This window comes from Primulina huaijiensis, chromosome 18 (assembly GCF_012295235.1).
Source record: "Primulina huaijiensis isolate GDHJ02 chromosome 18, ASM1229523v2, whole genome shotgun sequence".
NCBI lineage: Eukaryota > Viridiplantae > Streptophyta > Magnoliopsida > Lamiales > Gesneriaceae > Primulina > Primulina huaijiensis.
In genome coordinates, this window is record NC_133323.1 from 1449141 (window position 1) to 1467292 (window position 18152).

The 18152-nt window shown below is 36.2% G+C and overlaps 1 protein-coding gene across 1 annotated transcript; it reads right to left on the reverse strand.

Annotated features, from left to right (window-relative positions):
• Positions 1-2801: 2801 nt before the first annotated feature.
• Positions 2802-17756, reverse strand: LOC140964878 (phosphatidylinositol 4-kinase beta 1-like). Its single transcript, XM_073424849.1, has 16 exons — positions 15838-17756; positions 15129-15317; positions 14991-15039; positions 11134-11266; positions 10533-11007; positions 10339-10419; positions 10132-10254; positions 9219-9288; positions 8414-8511; positions 8209-8313; positions 6890-6943; positions 6166-6309; positions 5978-6031; positions 5809-5883; positions 3731-3814; positions 2802-3649 (listed from the first exon to the last, which is right to left on the reverse strand). The coding sequence occupies exons 1-16, from the start codon at positions 17497-17499 to the stop codon at positions 3548-3550; spliced, it is 3498 nt and encodes a 1165-aa protein (XP_073280950.1). The 5' UTR covers positions 17500-17756; the 3' UTR covers positions 2802-3547.
• Between the last annotated feature and the right edge of the window lie 396 nt (positions 17757-18152).

Sequence of the window (18152 nt, forward strand, 5' to 3'; positions counted from 1 at the left end):
AAAAATAATACTATTAGCATAAAAAGTAATATTTTTTCATAGATGACCCAAATAAGAGATTTGTTTCACAAAATACGACCCGTGAGACCGTCTCACATAAGTTTTTGCCTAAATAATTAATGCAACTTACAACATAGATTGATTTATGGGTTTCTCCGATCTTTGTTTTTGCATTTTAAATAGAGTTTTAGAATTGATATATATTGTAAAAGGTTAAGCATTATTTTCAACATAAATCAGTGAGTTTTACCATTTTATTTATGGTATATTATATATAATATATTTATGTAAAGAGTATTGTCTTTAATTTATGTGGATAGTACATCTTAAATCAGTAGTGCTACTGATCTTCTATCTTCTACTTATCTAAAATATCCATACATCACAATTTTGATGATTTCTTTTCCATCTATACATGAACAAGATTCAGCAGATTATATCACTAATATAATGTGGTGTGCAAACAAGATGATCTAGAAGACTAGAACTATTTTTAAGTTCCTCAAATTTGTTCCGTGCGTGTTATAATAAACTCACAAATAATAAATACGAGTGTTTATGTAATGATGTGATCTCGCTGAAATGGATGAGCCGGGTAAGGGGCTACAACGGATCAAATCAATAATTTTTAGTGTTTAGGAGTTTGAGTGAAGATAATGGCTACGACAACACCTGCAAACACAAAAGGAACTCGTTAATGGGCGCCGGAGGGGTGTCCGGCGTAGCCACTCCGATGCTAAAGTCAGCAGGTTTTTTAGAAGAAGAACACAAGCAATATATGTGAGAATATTTGTGTGCTTGAGAGTAAAAATTTCAGAATCCGTAAATGAGAAGTATACCTGCTATTTATAGGAGAAAAAAGGGGTAGGTATCTTGATTCCAGTGCCACCTACTAAGTATGGCAAGTCGGTTGCCCATACTATAGCTTCTGATGACTTCTAAGACACTCCAAGTCCAAGTGGTTCTGACAGATTAGACAGCATGTATCAATCATACTCGAGTGTAGTTCAATTCTCGAGGTAGCCCGGGTGGTAAGATACCCGGGTGCTTGTATGAGAGCCCGGTCTCTTGACTGCCTGGGAAGAGAAGTAATGCCCGGGTCTTGAAAAAAGTGCCCGGTGTATTGGCTCTGATCTGGGCTATCCAATGAATAAACCGGGTCATCCATAACCCGGATCTTTATGAGGGTATCACCATGTAATAAATGTAAATAAGAATTAGCCTTATGATAAACAAGAACAGTCGGAGTTTGATTTCAATTGCAAAATAAAATTTATATCTAATACTATCTGAGAAAATTTAGAAACTTGGAGATGAAGAAGCATATTTTCAGAAAAACCGATCATGTAAATGTTATATATGATAAATGTCTACATCTCATATAAATTGACCACAAATTTTCAACTGTTTAAAGACGGTAGAGTGAATATAAAACATGATTAGAAGAACGTGGGTAGTGGGTACGTAATAATAGCCATGGAGTCCAACCCACCCCCTCGGCTGGTTGATTCCATTCCACGTAAGATTTTCACACGTTGGAATCACGAACAACTGGCTTCTCATTGCCAAGGTCAGCATGAACATGATACACACACGGCGCATTCATCATAGCTCAAGAATTACTGATGATGCTGCACCAGATGAGGTCGATCATCATCTTCTTCTTCTTCTTCTTTGCTGCATGGATTGTTGTCGTGTGAAGCTTGGCTGCGTTCTTGCTGCATAGACTGATAAATTCCCACTGACGAGATGAACCAAAGAGCTTGGAAGAAACACACCGATTTTGGCGCAGGTTTATTTTTCATATTCCAAGATACCAAAGAGGATTCATTCATCTACCAGATTTAGTTTTTGGCTTGCTTTAATTTAGTGGAGTGATTTTAGCTCTTTGGACCTGCCTTTTTTGTAGTTTACAGTCCATTTTGTAGCTACATATCATGTAATCATTTGTCGAGCCATTTCCAATTGCATTTGTTACTGTTTAATTTTGCTTTGGCTGTCGATATATATAATTTGAAACAGAAAACTAATGAGCAAAGTCTTTCAAATCACTTGTAATCATGAAACCGAGACAATTTAAGTTAAAAGCGATGCGGAATAGCTCAATCTGATCATATACAGTGTTTGCAAGAGTCTCGAGGATTTGGAGCCCAATTACCGAGTCCCTCCGATCAAAACACAAGGGTTTCGGCACAAATAAACATAAAATCAAATTAATTGAATCGAATATTAACTATAACCAAACTAACCAAAATAATCCGTACTTTAAAAATTAAAACGAAAGAGTGACTTGCAAAATAACAAATTTGATTAATCCCAACTCGAATAATAAGAAATTTTTTTTCCCTGAAAATAACATTATTTTTTACGATTTTAGCTGTTATGAAATCTCATTTTTAACCATATATTTTCCTATTTTTGGAAATTTCAACTTTTTTTATTGAGAATATTAACATTACTCATCATATCGTCGCGTCAAAAAAGACTAAAATTACACCCAAAAAAATATAATAACTAATACTAAAATTTGACAACATATAATATCAAAATCGCAAATAGACAAACATACAAAACCAAAAATATAATTTCCTTTTTGATAAGCGATTTTATTTTAGATGAGTAACAAAACACTCAAAGTTAATTTCAACTTTCCTCTATGGAGAGGTTAATAATACTAGAGAAAGTCGGTCCTTTATAAGAAATACAAATGAGAGATCGCTTGCAGAGAATGAAAAATTTACGAACCTGCCATCTCATGATTAAGGACATAGACGCAAAAAATACTCTGTTTTGACACCATAGGCATATCAACTTTTAAAATTAAAAATTAAATAAAAACGTACATTTGATTTATACACCAATACCGCACACTTTCATTTATATGAGCAAACAGTAGCTGTACTCTGCTTTATACATAGTACAATGAAGTACAGCACAATAGAATGCTAATTAAGCATCTCTCAATTGCACGTGAAAGAATACAACCTTGAAATGGACACCAGAAAATTTGAAGCCAAGAGAAAAGGCATACCGCGAAGTAATGGATTGAAGCTCCTTGTAGAAGAATGTAAGCAATAGATGTACATGCTGAGTCACTTTGTTACACAGCTGCTGGTGTTGCCAACTCAAAAATCACCGTCATGGCTTCAAAGGGCCGTCTTGAAAGTTTAGCATCTTTGTTATCAATGATTCTGTACAGTATGTCCCATTCACAATGGGTTAAAGATTGAAACCTTTAATCAAAGAAGCTCAATCCTAGTCTGCCGAATCATGTTACTTGAAACAACGGAAAATTTGAAAAACTAAAGGTAATCCCTTGGCGAGCTCTTTCATAAGCTACACCTCAACAGCTCATCGTGGTGAACGTTGTTACACAAACCTCTGACTAAAACAGGCATTGATAATATTGTACGTGACCTTGTTGACTCTGATGGGTATCTCAAATGTACTCATTGTTCCATGATCACGAATCCTCGAGTATTTCGAACATCTATTGGTGATCCTCAGGTCAACTATCAAGAGCATATGTTCAAAATGTAATCCATGCTTACAATATCCCATTTAAAACTCTCTGATAGTAGTCATACTGTCGTGTCCGCCATGCATCTAAGCTGCTGCTGATTAAAGAAAGCACCAAGGAGACACATTGCTGCCAGACACAGATAACATTAGTGAGGGTAAACTCAAATACGTAAAATGTAAGTAGTACATACGAGGAAAAGCATCAAACCTCTTCTGTCAGACTAAGATGAAACCGTTTCCGCAAGTTTTGTATTGTTCTTGGACCTCCCTTGAAACATGGGAAACCAGAATCCTGTGGCAACAGCAAAGTATCACATTATGTGCAGCTAAGATGTGAATAGCTGTAGTTATGTACTAAACAAAGAAACAGCATATTAATCTAGGTTAACATCATCTACTCAAACAAAGTTATTAGTGATGCTAGGATAACATTTTTGTGCATTAAGATCCAATGTAGTACAATATCCACAACACCTTCTCAGTGATCCAAGCCTCCAACTTAAATCCTTCTAGATGCTAGGCAACTTAGTGTACAGATCAGCACTGATGCATGAATAAAACAGACTTCAGATTTTTTGAATTAACTAACACCCCTTTTAATTCAAGAAATCTGATGTCAATAGGATCGATCAAAGAAATATTTGGCTAATAAAATTGGCGTCTAGCTTCTCAATAAGTCTCTTACTACGGAAATTCAAATAAAGCCTAGAAGACGTAAGATTGATCAGAGAAGTCTTCAAAGGTTTATAGATTATTTGGATTACTGTTTTCCTGTTGACCAGAACAAAGTACGTCTAGCTTCTCAATAAGTCTCTTACCATGGCAATCCAAATAAAGCATAGAAGACGTAAGACTGATCACAGAAGTGTTGAAAGGTTTACAGGTTATTTTGTCGACCGTTTTCATGTTGACCAGAACAAAAGTGGCCTCGGGAAAAAGGAGAATGATGCAATTTTTTGGGATACATTGAAGAATGTAAGGTGTACAACTGTATAGAGCTGATACCAAGCCAACGGCCATCTCAAGAGATTTTACTTTATTGAAACCAAGGGAGCAAGGGAATGAGACAAGATATCGCGTGCACATGTATCAAATCAAAAGTGTGGAGAAAAGGAAAGAAAATAAGTTATTTGTACAGAATTATTAGAGAATATTTCATACCTATTGTGTAGAGTATAATTAAGGATAGGTAAAATTTTCACGTAAATTAGGGTCACTAGTTGTGTATATAATGAGGCGCTTGTAACATTATTGATAGAAGAGAAATATTATCCACACAAAGATCCACTATCTTTGTAAACTTCTCTATTATTATAATAAAATCATAGTTTTCGATCAAAAAAAGTTTTTCTTCTCTCTCGTGAGCATATTTTCTTCGTATTTGGTTTGTTCACAAATAAGACTTCAAACATTGATAGAAATTATTTCAACAAGTGAAAAGGATGCATTTCAAGCAAATGATAGATTAAATCAACAAGGTCTTAATCAATACGAGAAGTTTAAGGATTCAATAACATTATTTTCATTGAAAAGCTACAAACAATCACTAAGAGAAGATGTTTGAAGAAGAAAAAAAGATGGAGATGAGAACGACGACGGCGAATGACAACTTTTAGATGTTGGTAAACTGAAAAACATGGAAATCAGTGGAATGACATGGTTTTTTTTTTAACCAAACCACTTAATGGAGAAAGCTCACTTCAATATCAGCATCATGGCTAAAGATATGTGGAGCAATGCAGAAATGAAGTAGAATATACCTATTTCAGAGAAGAAATAAAAGAGTGTTTATTAAAGGAATCACGTGTATACGCCATTCAAGATGAAGAAAAAAAGTCACCTTCGAAAGTTTTTATGTGGCCATGAGCCAGTATACATGGAATAGTGAGTTTGCAGTTTTTCTCACCATTTTGATGAGGAGTCCAAGCACGCCATCATCTCATTTGAGAGTGGGAAAAAAAGAAACCTAGAAGTGTGGAATAAATGGAATGCTTCTATGGCACATAAGTGAAGTGGCATACATGATACAACAAGCAAACACAGCTTACAGATTAACTTAATGCCACCTCTTTCACATACAATACTGGCAGAAAGCACGAGTCTTAAACAAGAATAGTTAATCCAAACTCATCCTATTCCCATCCTCCCTTTCAATTCACCCTGTGCAAATAATGTACCTCCGACACTCTATGGACTAATGTAAGTTGAATTTAATCTTTATAAAAAGGCAACACTCCAGATGCAGACTGAAAAGAAAGCAAAACTAAAAAAAATACTCGGTATTACCTGCAACATCTCAACAAGAAGAATTATACGCTCTGCATGTTTACGACACGTAAGAAAACCTTGGATACATAAAACCTGAACAAAAATGAAAGGTGAGCTATAAAAACCAGAGGACAAAACTCAAATGTATAAACTGAATGATTACAGCATTAAAAATTCTCTAATTGACCTTAAAATAATCAAAAAATTCGCTTGGAATTCCCTCGGCGTCAGAATCCATAACCTAGAACAAACAAACATTTTTTGGTTATGATAGAATCTGAAAAACTCAAAATACCGCCCTAAACATTCTCATGTGCATTTATAAACCAATGAAACATGCATTGTTTGTCTGCCACATAAGAGTGAGAGTCTTACCTCTAGAAGTTCACGAGTTAATTTAAAAGGGGCACTTTCAAAATTCACACCTCCTGGTGAATTAGAAAGCATGAAACCAAAGTCTATATGTATGATATGGCCTTCTTCATCTAACAACAAGTTCCCATTGTGCCTATCCTTCACCTGGAGACAAAAGACATCTTGGATGGAGTTGCATTACAAAAGATGCATTAAACAACCTGTAACCTAATACATACTGGAGTTCATTTCCAACAATAACATTCAATCGTGAAACAAGCCTAAAATTGTAATAAAGGAGATGATTTCCAAATACGACATTCAATCATGAAACAAGCCTCAAATTATAATAACAAATGAATTACACAGACCAGCTAGAATGTTGGTACCAAAGACGCTATGCACATCATGAAAATTGATCATGTGACATTGGAAAATAATCTCCGATCCTCCCCTTCTCTCATAATAATTTCCCTATCTTTGTTGCACTTTATGTCTAGGAAAGAGCTTGTTCAGGAACAAGTAAAATAAAAAACAAGTCGCATTCAAAATAAAAGATATTCTTTGGTAAAGAAAAAAGTAAACGAAAAGGCACAAGCTGAAAAAATAATCACAGAGCAACCATAGACCATAAGTAGCATAGAAAAATAAAACTCCACAAAGCAAAATATTAAATGAGTATTAATGCTTTTTCAATCAGTGATATTAACCTTTTGGCAAAATTTTAAGAAAAAGAGAGATTCACCTGTAAAAGGTAGCAAACCAAAGAGTATCCAGCCATGCTTTCAACAAAGTTCCTCTACAATGAAAAGATGAGTAGAAACTCAATATTAGAAACTTATAATCATTCGAGTACTCCATAGCCCAAAAGTGCTCAGTTAAAACAAATTAAAGTGAAACACTGACATTAGTGAACAATATAATGAAAAGTATGAAACTGACCCTATCGCCTAACACTTCTACATTGGCCGCAAGTATATCTCAAGTAGAACAGCAGACACACGTTTAAAGAAGGGGCATTTTTTCTATTTTAACTTCAGAAAGATTCGCAACATATCAATTATTTTATCAAGGCCAAAATCTCGAGAATGCAAGGGACAAAAATTCATATCAGTATGGGCTGGCAGGGTCTACATTTCAGATCTGCAGAGCCAGATCCAAGTAATATATATTATTTTTGTGAATTGCTTCTCGTCATAACCAAAAAGTTCACCACACGTCTGAAAAAAAAATTGAAGGGTTTTATGGCAAGTTGGCAACAATGCATGTCATTATGTCAATCCAAAAAATTAAGAACAGGAACATTAATGTTTTGTTAATTCTTGAAGTAATGGTCACGTTTGACTTCAACATACCCTTGACCTCCATTTGTCGAAGCTTTCTACCCCTGGTTTTGAATCTTAGCAAGAGATGTTCAATCATGTTAATGTTTTAGTAATTAACTGTGTACCTGAACTACCAGAATTAAAATTAATATAGACTGAAAGTCATGGGTGGTGGGGCTGGAACGTTGGTCACACTAGATCATTGAAATATAATTTGATTTTGAGTAACAAGACAGTCCTCGGAAGACCGACTTGGCAGACAAATTCAATTGTAAGTAATGAGATTATTTCATGCTGTTTGTAGATAAGAATTATCATCGGTTATTTACTTCTTTCTTCGTCTTGCTTTGACTGCCATAGAGAAATTATCGTTAACGGTGAGCAATTCACTAGCACAATCAGATAACGAAAACCATGCCATTGCTTTTCTCCTATTATCTAGGTGGAAATGTCATATGTTGATTTTTACAAGATAAATTATAAATTAGAATATCATCATAAAGACTTCTATATAAATCTCATCAAAATTTAATAAGGGAAAAACTGCACATTTTTTTTAGCTCAATGATCAAGTTCAAAAAAAATGTTGACAACAAATATAAATGAAGACAACATTAACGAATCCAAATGCTTTAAGAAATGAACTCGGACAATAAATTAGAAAACATTTCAAAACTGCAAGATGAGAAATAAGAGAGCATAATCAATAACTGCAAGATAACATTTCAAGATTTCATACCTGAGCAAGCTTAAAAGTGGGAGAGTTCTCTTGATACTTGGCAATGAAGAAGTCCCGCAAACTTGAAATGTTGGGAAATCTACTTTTAATTGAGTGAAGAGATGCCTGTCGAAAAAATTAATGACAGATAATGTCAGCTCAAGCTCAAGGACTTTGTATCAAGTAGATTTAACCTAAGTAATTAACTGATAGATTACTGCAATACCGTGTCCGGAATAGTTTCAATAAGAGCTGTATAAGAGGATGTAACTAAGACTTCATAGGGACGCAACCATAGAGGGAGACCAGCCTCCTGGAATATATCTAGCATTTCAAAAAAGGAAAAAAAACGTAAAATATTTTCAAGAAACCTCAAGGAATTTAATGAAAGTAGGTACAGAAAAAAGTTTTTTACATCCAGTATCATTACCATCATGAAGTGACATAAGAAGTAAACGAGAGAGGTAACTAAAGAATATTTGGAACAGGGACAATTGTCTAGCACACGCTTTCCATCTTCCAGATTGTCAATCAGGACAAAAGCATGTTAGTTGTGCGTGTGTAAGACAGGATAATGTCAAAGGTCAAAGATAAAGAGTTTCTATGCCACAATTTAGGTTACTTTAATTTCCTGGGAAATTCTAAATTGAGATAAATTCATTTACAGGAGTGCTTTATCTGACAGCACAAGACCCTAAAAAGTGAAAAAATGAAATGTTAAGTCTAATGCGAAATAAGTACACCAATCACACGCAACGGATCAAACAGCATTTTAATCTTGCAGTGCTTATCACAAAAATAATGGTGTAGGAAGAGTGTATGAGTCCCATCAGATTCTTCTTAAACAAGTTCTCCTATACAAAAGGTAGGATAGGACTGAAGAATACAATATTATTAATAAAAATATCGTTTCTTATATAAAAAAAATACAGAAATAATAAAAAAATAAGTATGCATAAAATAACATGAAAGGAGGACCAAAAAACCCAAGTAACTTGAACAGAATGGTAATTGGGATGACTGACACCTACCATAGAAGTGAGAGATAAGCTGAACCGCTAGGTGCTCCTGCCTACAGTCATCCCCACTCTTCACAATTGCCTAAACAAAAATAATAGAATGATCTGGTCACAACAGTAAAACAATGAATTCATAAGCAGTGCCATATTTCCCAGCATCCAAACACTGAATTTCCAGAATTCATGATGTGACAATAGCAAACAAGACGGTTAACATGTTGAAAGTGTTGGGATTTTCTAGACATTTGGTCAAATAATTATAATAACATATGAACAACTAGTTCGTTCCACCTTGATTAAATTCTGTGGCACACCTCATTCCCTATGTTCTTCAAATTCTTTTCTCCAGGAGGAAGTAGTTTCATATAACATCATCTGTACCTATTGCCCAGCAACCCCACACTCTTTCCCAACCAAAAAGAACAGTAAGGTCCCTATTTTCTTGACTCTACACCAATAAGGATAATCTCCAGAGGAATAAAACAGAAGAGAAGTACCTAGCTTATAATTAAATAATTGCCCAAAGCAAGACTCTTTAATTGAAGGTGTATTTCATAGCAGAGACTGGCGAAAGGGTGAACTTTAATTTTGCGTTCGGTAGGAAGGGATGGGGATCACAATGCATAATCCTCTTAACATGGGAAGTCACCGCAGCACAGATTGAAATTGAGAACATAAATCTTTTATTCATTTCAACACAAAAATTATAATCATGAAAATACCACAAAGATAATACTAATTATTTAATACTTAAGAAATTGAAATGTCAGGGATATCCTACATATGAGTTTATTGGGAAGAACACCTTAGAAGAAGGTTGTACTCGAAATTCTATTCCCGAAGAAAATGGTGAAGCAATCAGACAGAAAAACCAAGAAATACCTTAGTTACATTTAAATAAATCAGCATCAAATAAAAGACTTACAGAACGCAAGTCCCAACCAGACAATTTTCCATACACTGAAGCTTTACGTATTCTCTCCTTTTTTACCTCCCAAAGTTCACCAGCTAATGCATCACCTACTTTAGGAACACCACCATTTCCAGTCTGTGTAAAATTAAACCGATATCAGAAAAACAACCCATGGTAAATAGAAACTCAAACAACTTCGGTATTTTACTAATTGTTCACCTTTGGCTGTGCATCCGATGAATCCTGACCAGCCCCTTTAAGAGGCAACCCTGGAGGTGCTTCTCCTTTCAATGCAGCAGCCTGGAAAAGTAATTCAAACGAATGAACCCGAATGGTGCCAAAGAGGCTAGAATGCATGAAGACGTGTCTCGCTGAAAATGTTTCATTAAGAAGATGTAAAATGGAAATATAACCTTGACTTCCTCAATAGCCACTGTACTTGGAACGCGTCGATGCTCTTTCCGACGAGGTGGATCTTGGTCCATTATGTCATCCATGCTAACCCCAGGTTCAGCTGACAAGACAACCCTCACCCATTCCAAATCACAGCCATCCTTTTGTTGAAATACACAACTGTCTTCTTTGGTCTGGCCATAATTAGCAGCAACAGACAGAGGATTGCGACAATGAACTGCAGGATCTGAATGATGGTCCAGTGAAAAATTAACACGAACAAATTTTACTTTGGCCTCCCACAACTTTGTCATTGCCTGGTCTATTGCTTCCGAGGTGGACCTCGACATCCTATCATAACCACTATGGTACATATCCTGCCCTGTCCACAGAGGATACGCCCACGGTGGAGGCTTTGGCAAAAGTGCGTCCCCATTTGCCAATGGAATTCCTCCTTTGGATATCTTTTGTGAATTTGCCACATCCTTTAAATTACTATATGAAGAGATAAAAAGAAAATGAGTTCATCAGTGCCTCATCCAATGAATTACAATTTAACAATCATCACAGAAGTTTATATTCACTGATTCTCTATTAAACTACACAGCCGACACATCGCACCTTGGGGTGTCACTCTTCAAAACTTCAACGCATATCAGGTAAGGAGCCTTTTCTCTTGAATTTAATAGCACGGCTTCATCTTCAGGTATGTGAACCACACGATGCATACCCTTCCCCATCGGAAAACATATTCCTGGGGCATCACCATTATTAAAGTACAAGAATTATTACTTAAAATCACAAACACAGTTAATAGAAATATTAAACGAAAAACAAAACAAATTGAAGGAGCTGATGATATTAGGAAGTGGTTTTGAGATTCCTCGGGACTTTTTTCAGTGAAATTTTTCTTTGAATCTTTTACTTTTCCGTCATTTCCTCTCTATCATACTATTTGGAAAACGTCGATTGTCCAAGGTTCAAGTGTTCTCGTGGACACCTGTGCTTGGAAAATTACCAACTTGCGAGGAAAATTACCAACTTGCGAGATGATGCAAAAGAGGCACCCCACTTGTTCTCTTTGCCTAAGTTGGTGTGTGTTGTGTAAGCAAAAGGCGTAGACCCAAGACCATTTGCTCATTCATTGTCCTTTTACAATGTTACTTTGGTACAAAGCATTGATGGAGTTAGGACAGGTTTGGGTATCCCTGAGATTAATTAAAGATTCATTCGCAGCAAATATAGATCACGATATTGGCAGGAGGGGAAGGATTTTTTGGGGGTGGTAGTTCATTGTGTCTGTTGGTCAGTTTGGTTGGAGAAAAATAAGAGGTGTTTTGACAACGAAGAAGGCTTGCTTTAAGACTTTTGGGGCAATATAAAATTCAGGGTTCCAAGCTGGATTTCGAAAATGTGGAGTTCAAATTTTTTTTTCGTTACATATTTTTTAGGATCAAGCACTTACCGTTAAGTCAAAAGCTATAGATGATAGCCGAGGCGCAACTTTATTTATTTACACTCGTGGTAGCACAGAATGCACCTACTTGAGTGCTACTGGATCGGGTTGTTAGACGCTACTAAGTCGGGCTGTTAGGCCCATGAGTTCGGAGAGGTGCGTGTCTATCTGCTAGTGCTATCTCATATCCCTTAAAAATCAGTCTTAACGTTTCCCTACCGTCGGCCTTATCTCAAGCAGAGAGCATTACCCGTTAAGATCTGATATCACTCTTTTATGGTCCACCTAGCCAACCAGATCAAGCGGCGTAACGTCAACAGCTTGACGCACGAAAATTTTCCAGAAGATTACTCATCCAAGTACTACTCTCATTCATGAACGATTAACCCAACAATCCCCAAGAAGTATAGAAATATGGTTCTTGAGAAACTTGAACTCACAATCTCTGATATTAATTGTTAGCATCGAGCATTTACCACTAGGCCAAAAGCTATAGTTGTTAGTCAAGACAAAACTTTATTTCCTTATACTAGTGGCAGCACATAGTACACCTACATGGGTGCTAATAGGTCGGGTTGTTAGTCTCATGAGTCTAGAGAGGTGTGAGTGTAACTGCTGGTGTTGTCTCATATCCTTAGAGATCAGTTTTACCATTTCCTTATCGTAGGTCATGTCTCCAGCAGAAACAGTATTATCCGTTAAGATTTGACGTCACTCTTTTACGGCCCACCTAACCAACTAGATCAAGCGATGCAATGACAGCATCTTGAAGCACGAGAACTTCCTAAGAAGTCACTCATCCTAGTACTATTCTCTCTCATACACGCTTAACCCAACAAAATTTGTGCAAGGATTGAAGTATAATATTATGCTATGATGACTCTGGTGTTTGCCAAGGTTCTAAAATTCTCTAGTCGCTAGTCGGTCGCCAGAGACTAGGCGAGGATTAGGCGTCCCTAGACGGATTACACGGTATCAACATAACAAGATGAAGTTTGGTGTGTTAGGGCAAGCCAACAATTCACATTTCTTGTTGGACTTTGGTTTAGGACCTATAAAAAAATGTCTTTTTAATCTTTTAAAAAATTAGGCTTTCAATAAAAGTCCAAAAAACTTTCAAAAAAAACCCAAAAAGAAAACCCAAATAAAAAATAATAATTTTTCAGGCGGCCATATTTTTTCAGGCGCTTATGGCCGCCTAGTCTGGCCGACTAACACTTCTTTGGGGTGGTCGGTCGGCGCCTAACGCCTAGGTGACCGCCTAAGCCGAGCTGGTTTTTGCCTTATCTTGTGTGGACCTGTAGTCCGTTTTTTGTATTTAATATCATTTAATATGTTATTAATATAATTTTGTTTCCTACCAAAAAAATTCTTAATCAATATAATAGAACAAACTAACAAAGAAGTACAAAGTTAAAAAGTATCTAAACTAATAATAAAAAATACTAATAAATACCTAAAACTAGTTCGAGATTCTACGGAACACAAATAAATCTAGGCTTGTCAAAAAAACCCAACACACTTACAATTGTTGAGTCCAGATATTGACTTACATCAAATAAAGTAACATTGAGGCCAAAATAACCTTGAACCTAGATCTTTGGCCAGGACCAAACTCTTAGGTGAAAAGCAACTAGCTCCATCACACAAACTATTTCTCGAGTTTCATATCCATGGTCAGTACCTTACAATCAGAATCTCAAAACCCAAAAAAATGAACATGTTAGCTAGCCTTTTGATTATTTATGCATTTATTACCTCAACAAAACTTAAGGCAATTTATATTTAGATGCATCAAAGAAGTATGGTCATCTATCTCCGAAGTCCTGAGAAATGAATTAGATAGCAAATAAAGTTTAATTATTGTAACATAACTTCAAGATCCTTGTTTCCTCGCAGTTACATTTCCTCTCAGACTATGTTCTTTTGATTGAGAGATTGCATTTCACAAATTTGAAAGGAGATTTGAAGGGAAAAATCACTATGGTTTTACAGGAAAAAACAGTCAAAGAAGGGATTGCAACTCTGATCTAGAAGGTGGAGCATAAAACGAAGAAAGGAATTGATCACGAAAATTAAATGGACTTATCATAAAATTTTAAATTAAAAGCGGAAGACCAGCACGTCCAATCTGAGCAGAAAGTGTTGCCTTTGAGAAATGTCTAGGAATTTGACTCACGATAAGTATATAAATTACAATTTGACAAGGATTACCAAGCATTATCCCAAATGGTATTATACCACCGAGATGAGAGATTACAGCATTGTTTATGAGAACTACGAACAGCATTAAAAGCATCAAAAAAATTCTACATCCACAGCTAGCAATGATTGTGATGATAATCACTCACTGAACTCTTGGTCCAGTAACAATTTAGCTAATGCACAACCAATTTTCTCTCTACTTTAGATACAACAATCCACAAGCTCTTCTTATCATATAAATTACAAAGTATAGAAATCCAATATATTGAAAACCTGTTGCCTAACACAACAAATAGTATACAACTATAACGTAAAAATATTCCATGTTAAGGAGACATGTAAAAAGGTGAAAGTAGGGTTCTAATGGAAAGCATTCCCATAAATCTCGAACAAAGGTCTTCTAAATGAACAACAAGGAAATGTTCAACATATTAAACTTAATTCTTCAATGAGGGGGGAATAGAGAATGGCCTCAGGAAACAAGTTTTTTCCTGAGCTTGAATCAGCAACAGAAAATAAGATTAAGATAACAACAATATGACACACCATTTTCCATAGGTTCCCTATTCAGTAGTTCCAAATCACAATATCAAGTATCAATAAAAAAGCAAGATTATAGAACCGACAAGAAAAGAAACCTGAATTGCAACAGTTCCAGGTAATATCTTACCAAAATAACAAAGCATTAAACAATAAATACAGTGACCTACAGGCTACAACTGCACAAAATAAACCACATACTCCAATTCAAGAAGATTTTCGAGCCTCACATAGTAATTAATAACAAAACCAGTGATTAACTACAAAGTGTACTTACCTCCACTGCTTTGAGCTTCATCGATATGTGCATTGATCTCCGCAAGTGACTAAAATGAAATATCACATTTCAGTATAGTAAAAGTGGATGCACAACCGAAAAGAAATAAGGAGGATAAAAAACAGAAAGTAATACAACCTCATGAAGAGCAGTTTTCCTGTCCTCGACAGGAAATACATCAACAAGGCCATAAGAAGTCTCGCATAAACTTTGAACAAAGTCAAGCGATTCATGATATGTCCCCTTTCGAAACTGTGATACACTACTTGGAAGCGGTGGTTTATCACTCAACTTTTCATTCTGCTGCTTAGGTGAGCCAGGACCTTTCTGCATATGTGTATAAAGTAATCAAGCACATGAAAAGCACATCAAAATAACAAATACGAAAATTTTGGTCTACCAGCAGAAAAGATCGATTGAATCTCACAAAACAATACCAAAGGTGTGCTCCAACCAGTACCGTGAATCACCATACATTAATTGAAAACACGAATTTCACATGTTCTGAAATTTCTGAAGTGTCAGGGATTACGCATATCACAACAGTAATACATAAATTAGCATTAACAGACTGGTAGCGTCATTACTTCCATGGTTTCCTGTTATCACATTTTTCATTTTTTATCATTGCTTTTACATACGATAATCCTCCTCATTCCAATTATGTGGCACCTGTACTTCTCAAAGGACACCCAAGAGCACGCATGATCTAAATAATATTATTACCGTGTGATATCAAAACATGAATTGCAATTTATTAAAAATTATTTATTAGGGGAAAATGACCTTGATAGGAAATAATGGACAGCCCTACCAACCTATTCAACAGAAAAGTTCAAGAACTGACCAATTTATTCTTCTTGGAACCATAGAGTTCAGAATCCTGCAATGAACGATCTCGGTCCTTGAACAGCTTCCGAAAGAAATTTTCGGTTCCAGGGCTACTTTCAAGCAAATTGCTACCATAGCTGCTATTTTTTGCCTCTGAAGTCTTAGAATCTTCTGGATGAATGCGAAACAGTCTACGGAATAGCGAAAAATCGGAAGGCTCTTCTTCTTCACCTATCGCTTGTTCGTTTCTGTCCTCGTCATTCCAGTCACTTGTTACTTTCTTGTCATCATTTTTTTCTTTAAAAAACTTCTTGAAAAATCCTTCTTTATCATCATCTTCAGAGCTTTTTGCCAATCTTTCAACATCATCATTTTTGTCACTCCCGTCCTTATCCTCAAACTTATCCTTAAAGAACTTTTTGAACAATCCTTCCTTTTCATTATCATCCAACGATTTAGACAACGATTTCTCCTCTGAATCATTTTTACTATCTCGAAACAACCGTTTGAAAAATCCATCTGGGTTGGCGCTAGCTTCCACATCCTCATCTTTACTACTCAAAAGCCTACGAAAGAACCCATCTTTTTCCGACTCTTGGTCATCCTTATCCATCGATTTCCTCAGTTCCTCATCCCGACTACTGCTCAACAACCTCTTGAAAAATCCACCATCTTTCTCATGTTCATCCTCATCTTTGGTTCGGTCCATGGACTTCCTCAAATCATCGTCCCGACTATCCCTCAACAACCTCTTGAAAAACCCACCATCCTTCTCATGCTCCTCTTCATTATCTCTATCTTTGTGCACTGATTTCCTTGCATCCTCATCTCTACTATCCCTTAACAACCTCTTAAAGAATCCAACATCCTTCTCGGACTCTTCGTCTTCCTTATCAACGGATCTCCTAAACATTAAAGCATCCCGCACCTTTGGCCCAGGAATAAACTTCTTAAAGATCTTGTTATTCTCCTCTGGCGAACCCAACAACTTACGACTATCATCCTGAACTGTAGAGTTCGCTGATGAGGGTGAAAATGAGATCGATCTTGGCACTGATGCATTATTTGGAGGAGATGATGTCAACGACAATAACTTCTGCTTGGAAGACAACAACCTAGTCAACATCTGATTCTTACCAATCGGACTACCATTGGTGACATTATTATTACTACCAGATGATAAAGACATAAAACCAGAACTCAGCGGCTGAGGTTTTATCAAAGGCGGCCATTCGCCCATTAAAGTGGCTGCAAACTGACACTTTTCCTGAATCCTACTAATTCCCTCGTTATCGTCGACATCCTCCAACTCAGCCATTAAAAACCAGTGGACTTTCAGCGCAATTTTCAATGATTTGGAACAAACATCGATAACGAACTTATCTAGCGATGGGCTAGGTTTGTGTATTAACATGTAACATATCTGAAACAAGTAGCTTTCAATTCCAGACAGAGGAAGAGTATACATACGATTGCACAAATAGTCTCGAACCCCCGAGTGAGGATGCTTGTAGAGGTAGCTGACTGCGATCCATTCGCAGAAGAATGCCGAGTCGAAGAATCGAATTAGCCACCCGCTCTCCCCGATGCTTTCACTCGTCGGAATCGTCCGAGTCACCTCCCGTGGGGAATCGGACCACTCTCTGAATCCCCGCGTCAATCCAAGTAGCCTCGACATCGTCAAATCCTTCTCATCCTGTGATTTCAATTCCCAATCCAAAACCCCTAATTTCAAGAATACAATGTAATTTCTAGACTATGGATGTATATAAGTAGTTGGTATAGGCCTCAGTTTGGGAATAGAAATTAGGCAAACGGAGGTTTAAAGTATTGAACAACGTCGTGTGATTGGCCGGTACCGGGTTGGGAAATTCGAAGGAGGGGAAGGGGTGGTGGTGCTAACATGCGCGGTGGGTGTTCAAACGGGGGAATTTATTCCTTTTCAAACATAAAATGTAGAAAATAAATAATAAAATAATGATAATAATAATGATAATAATTTTTGGATGAAGTTTCAAATAATTTGGCGCATATCAAAATTTTCAGAGAAAGCCATCTGATTTTTATATTTAGTATAAAATCATTATTGTTGACTTTTTGAATTCTTCCACAGACAATTTGGACAACCGAAAATTCAAAATTTTAATAACATTTAATTACATAACAATCAACTTGATTTTTTCAAATATTATTAAGTCGTCATATTTTTATCATAAAATAATTTTTAACACAAAAACAAATTATATTATTAAATATAAGTCGGAGTTCATGGTGATTTGTCCTCGAGAAAGGGTCGTTGGTGTCATGTCCTAGCTCCTTTTTGCATGTCTT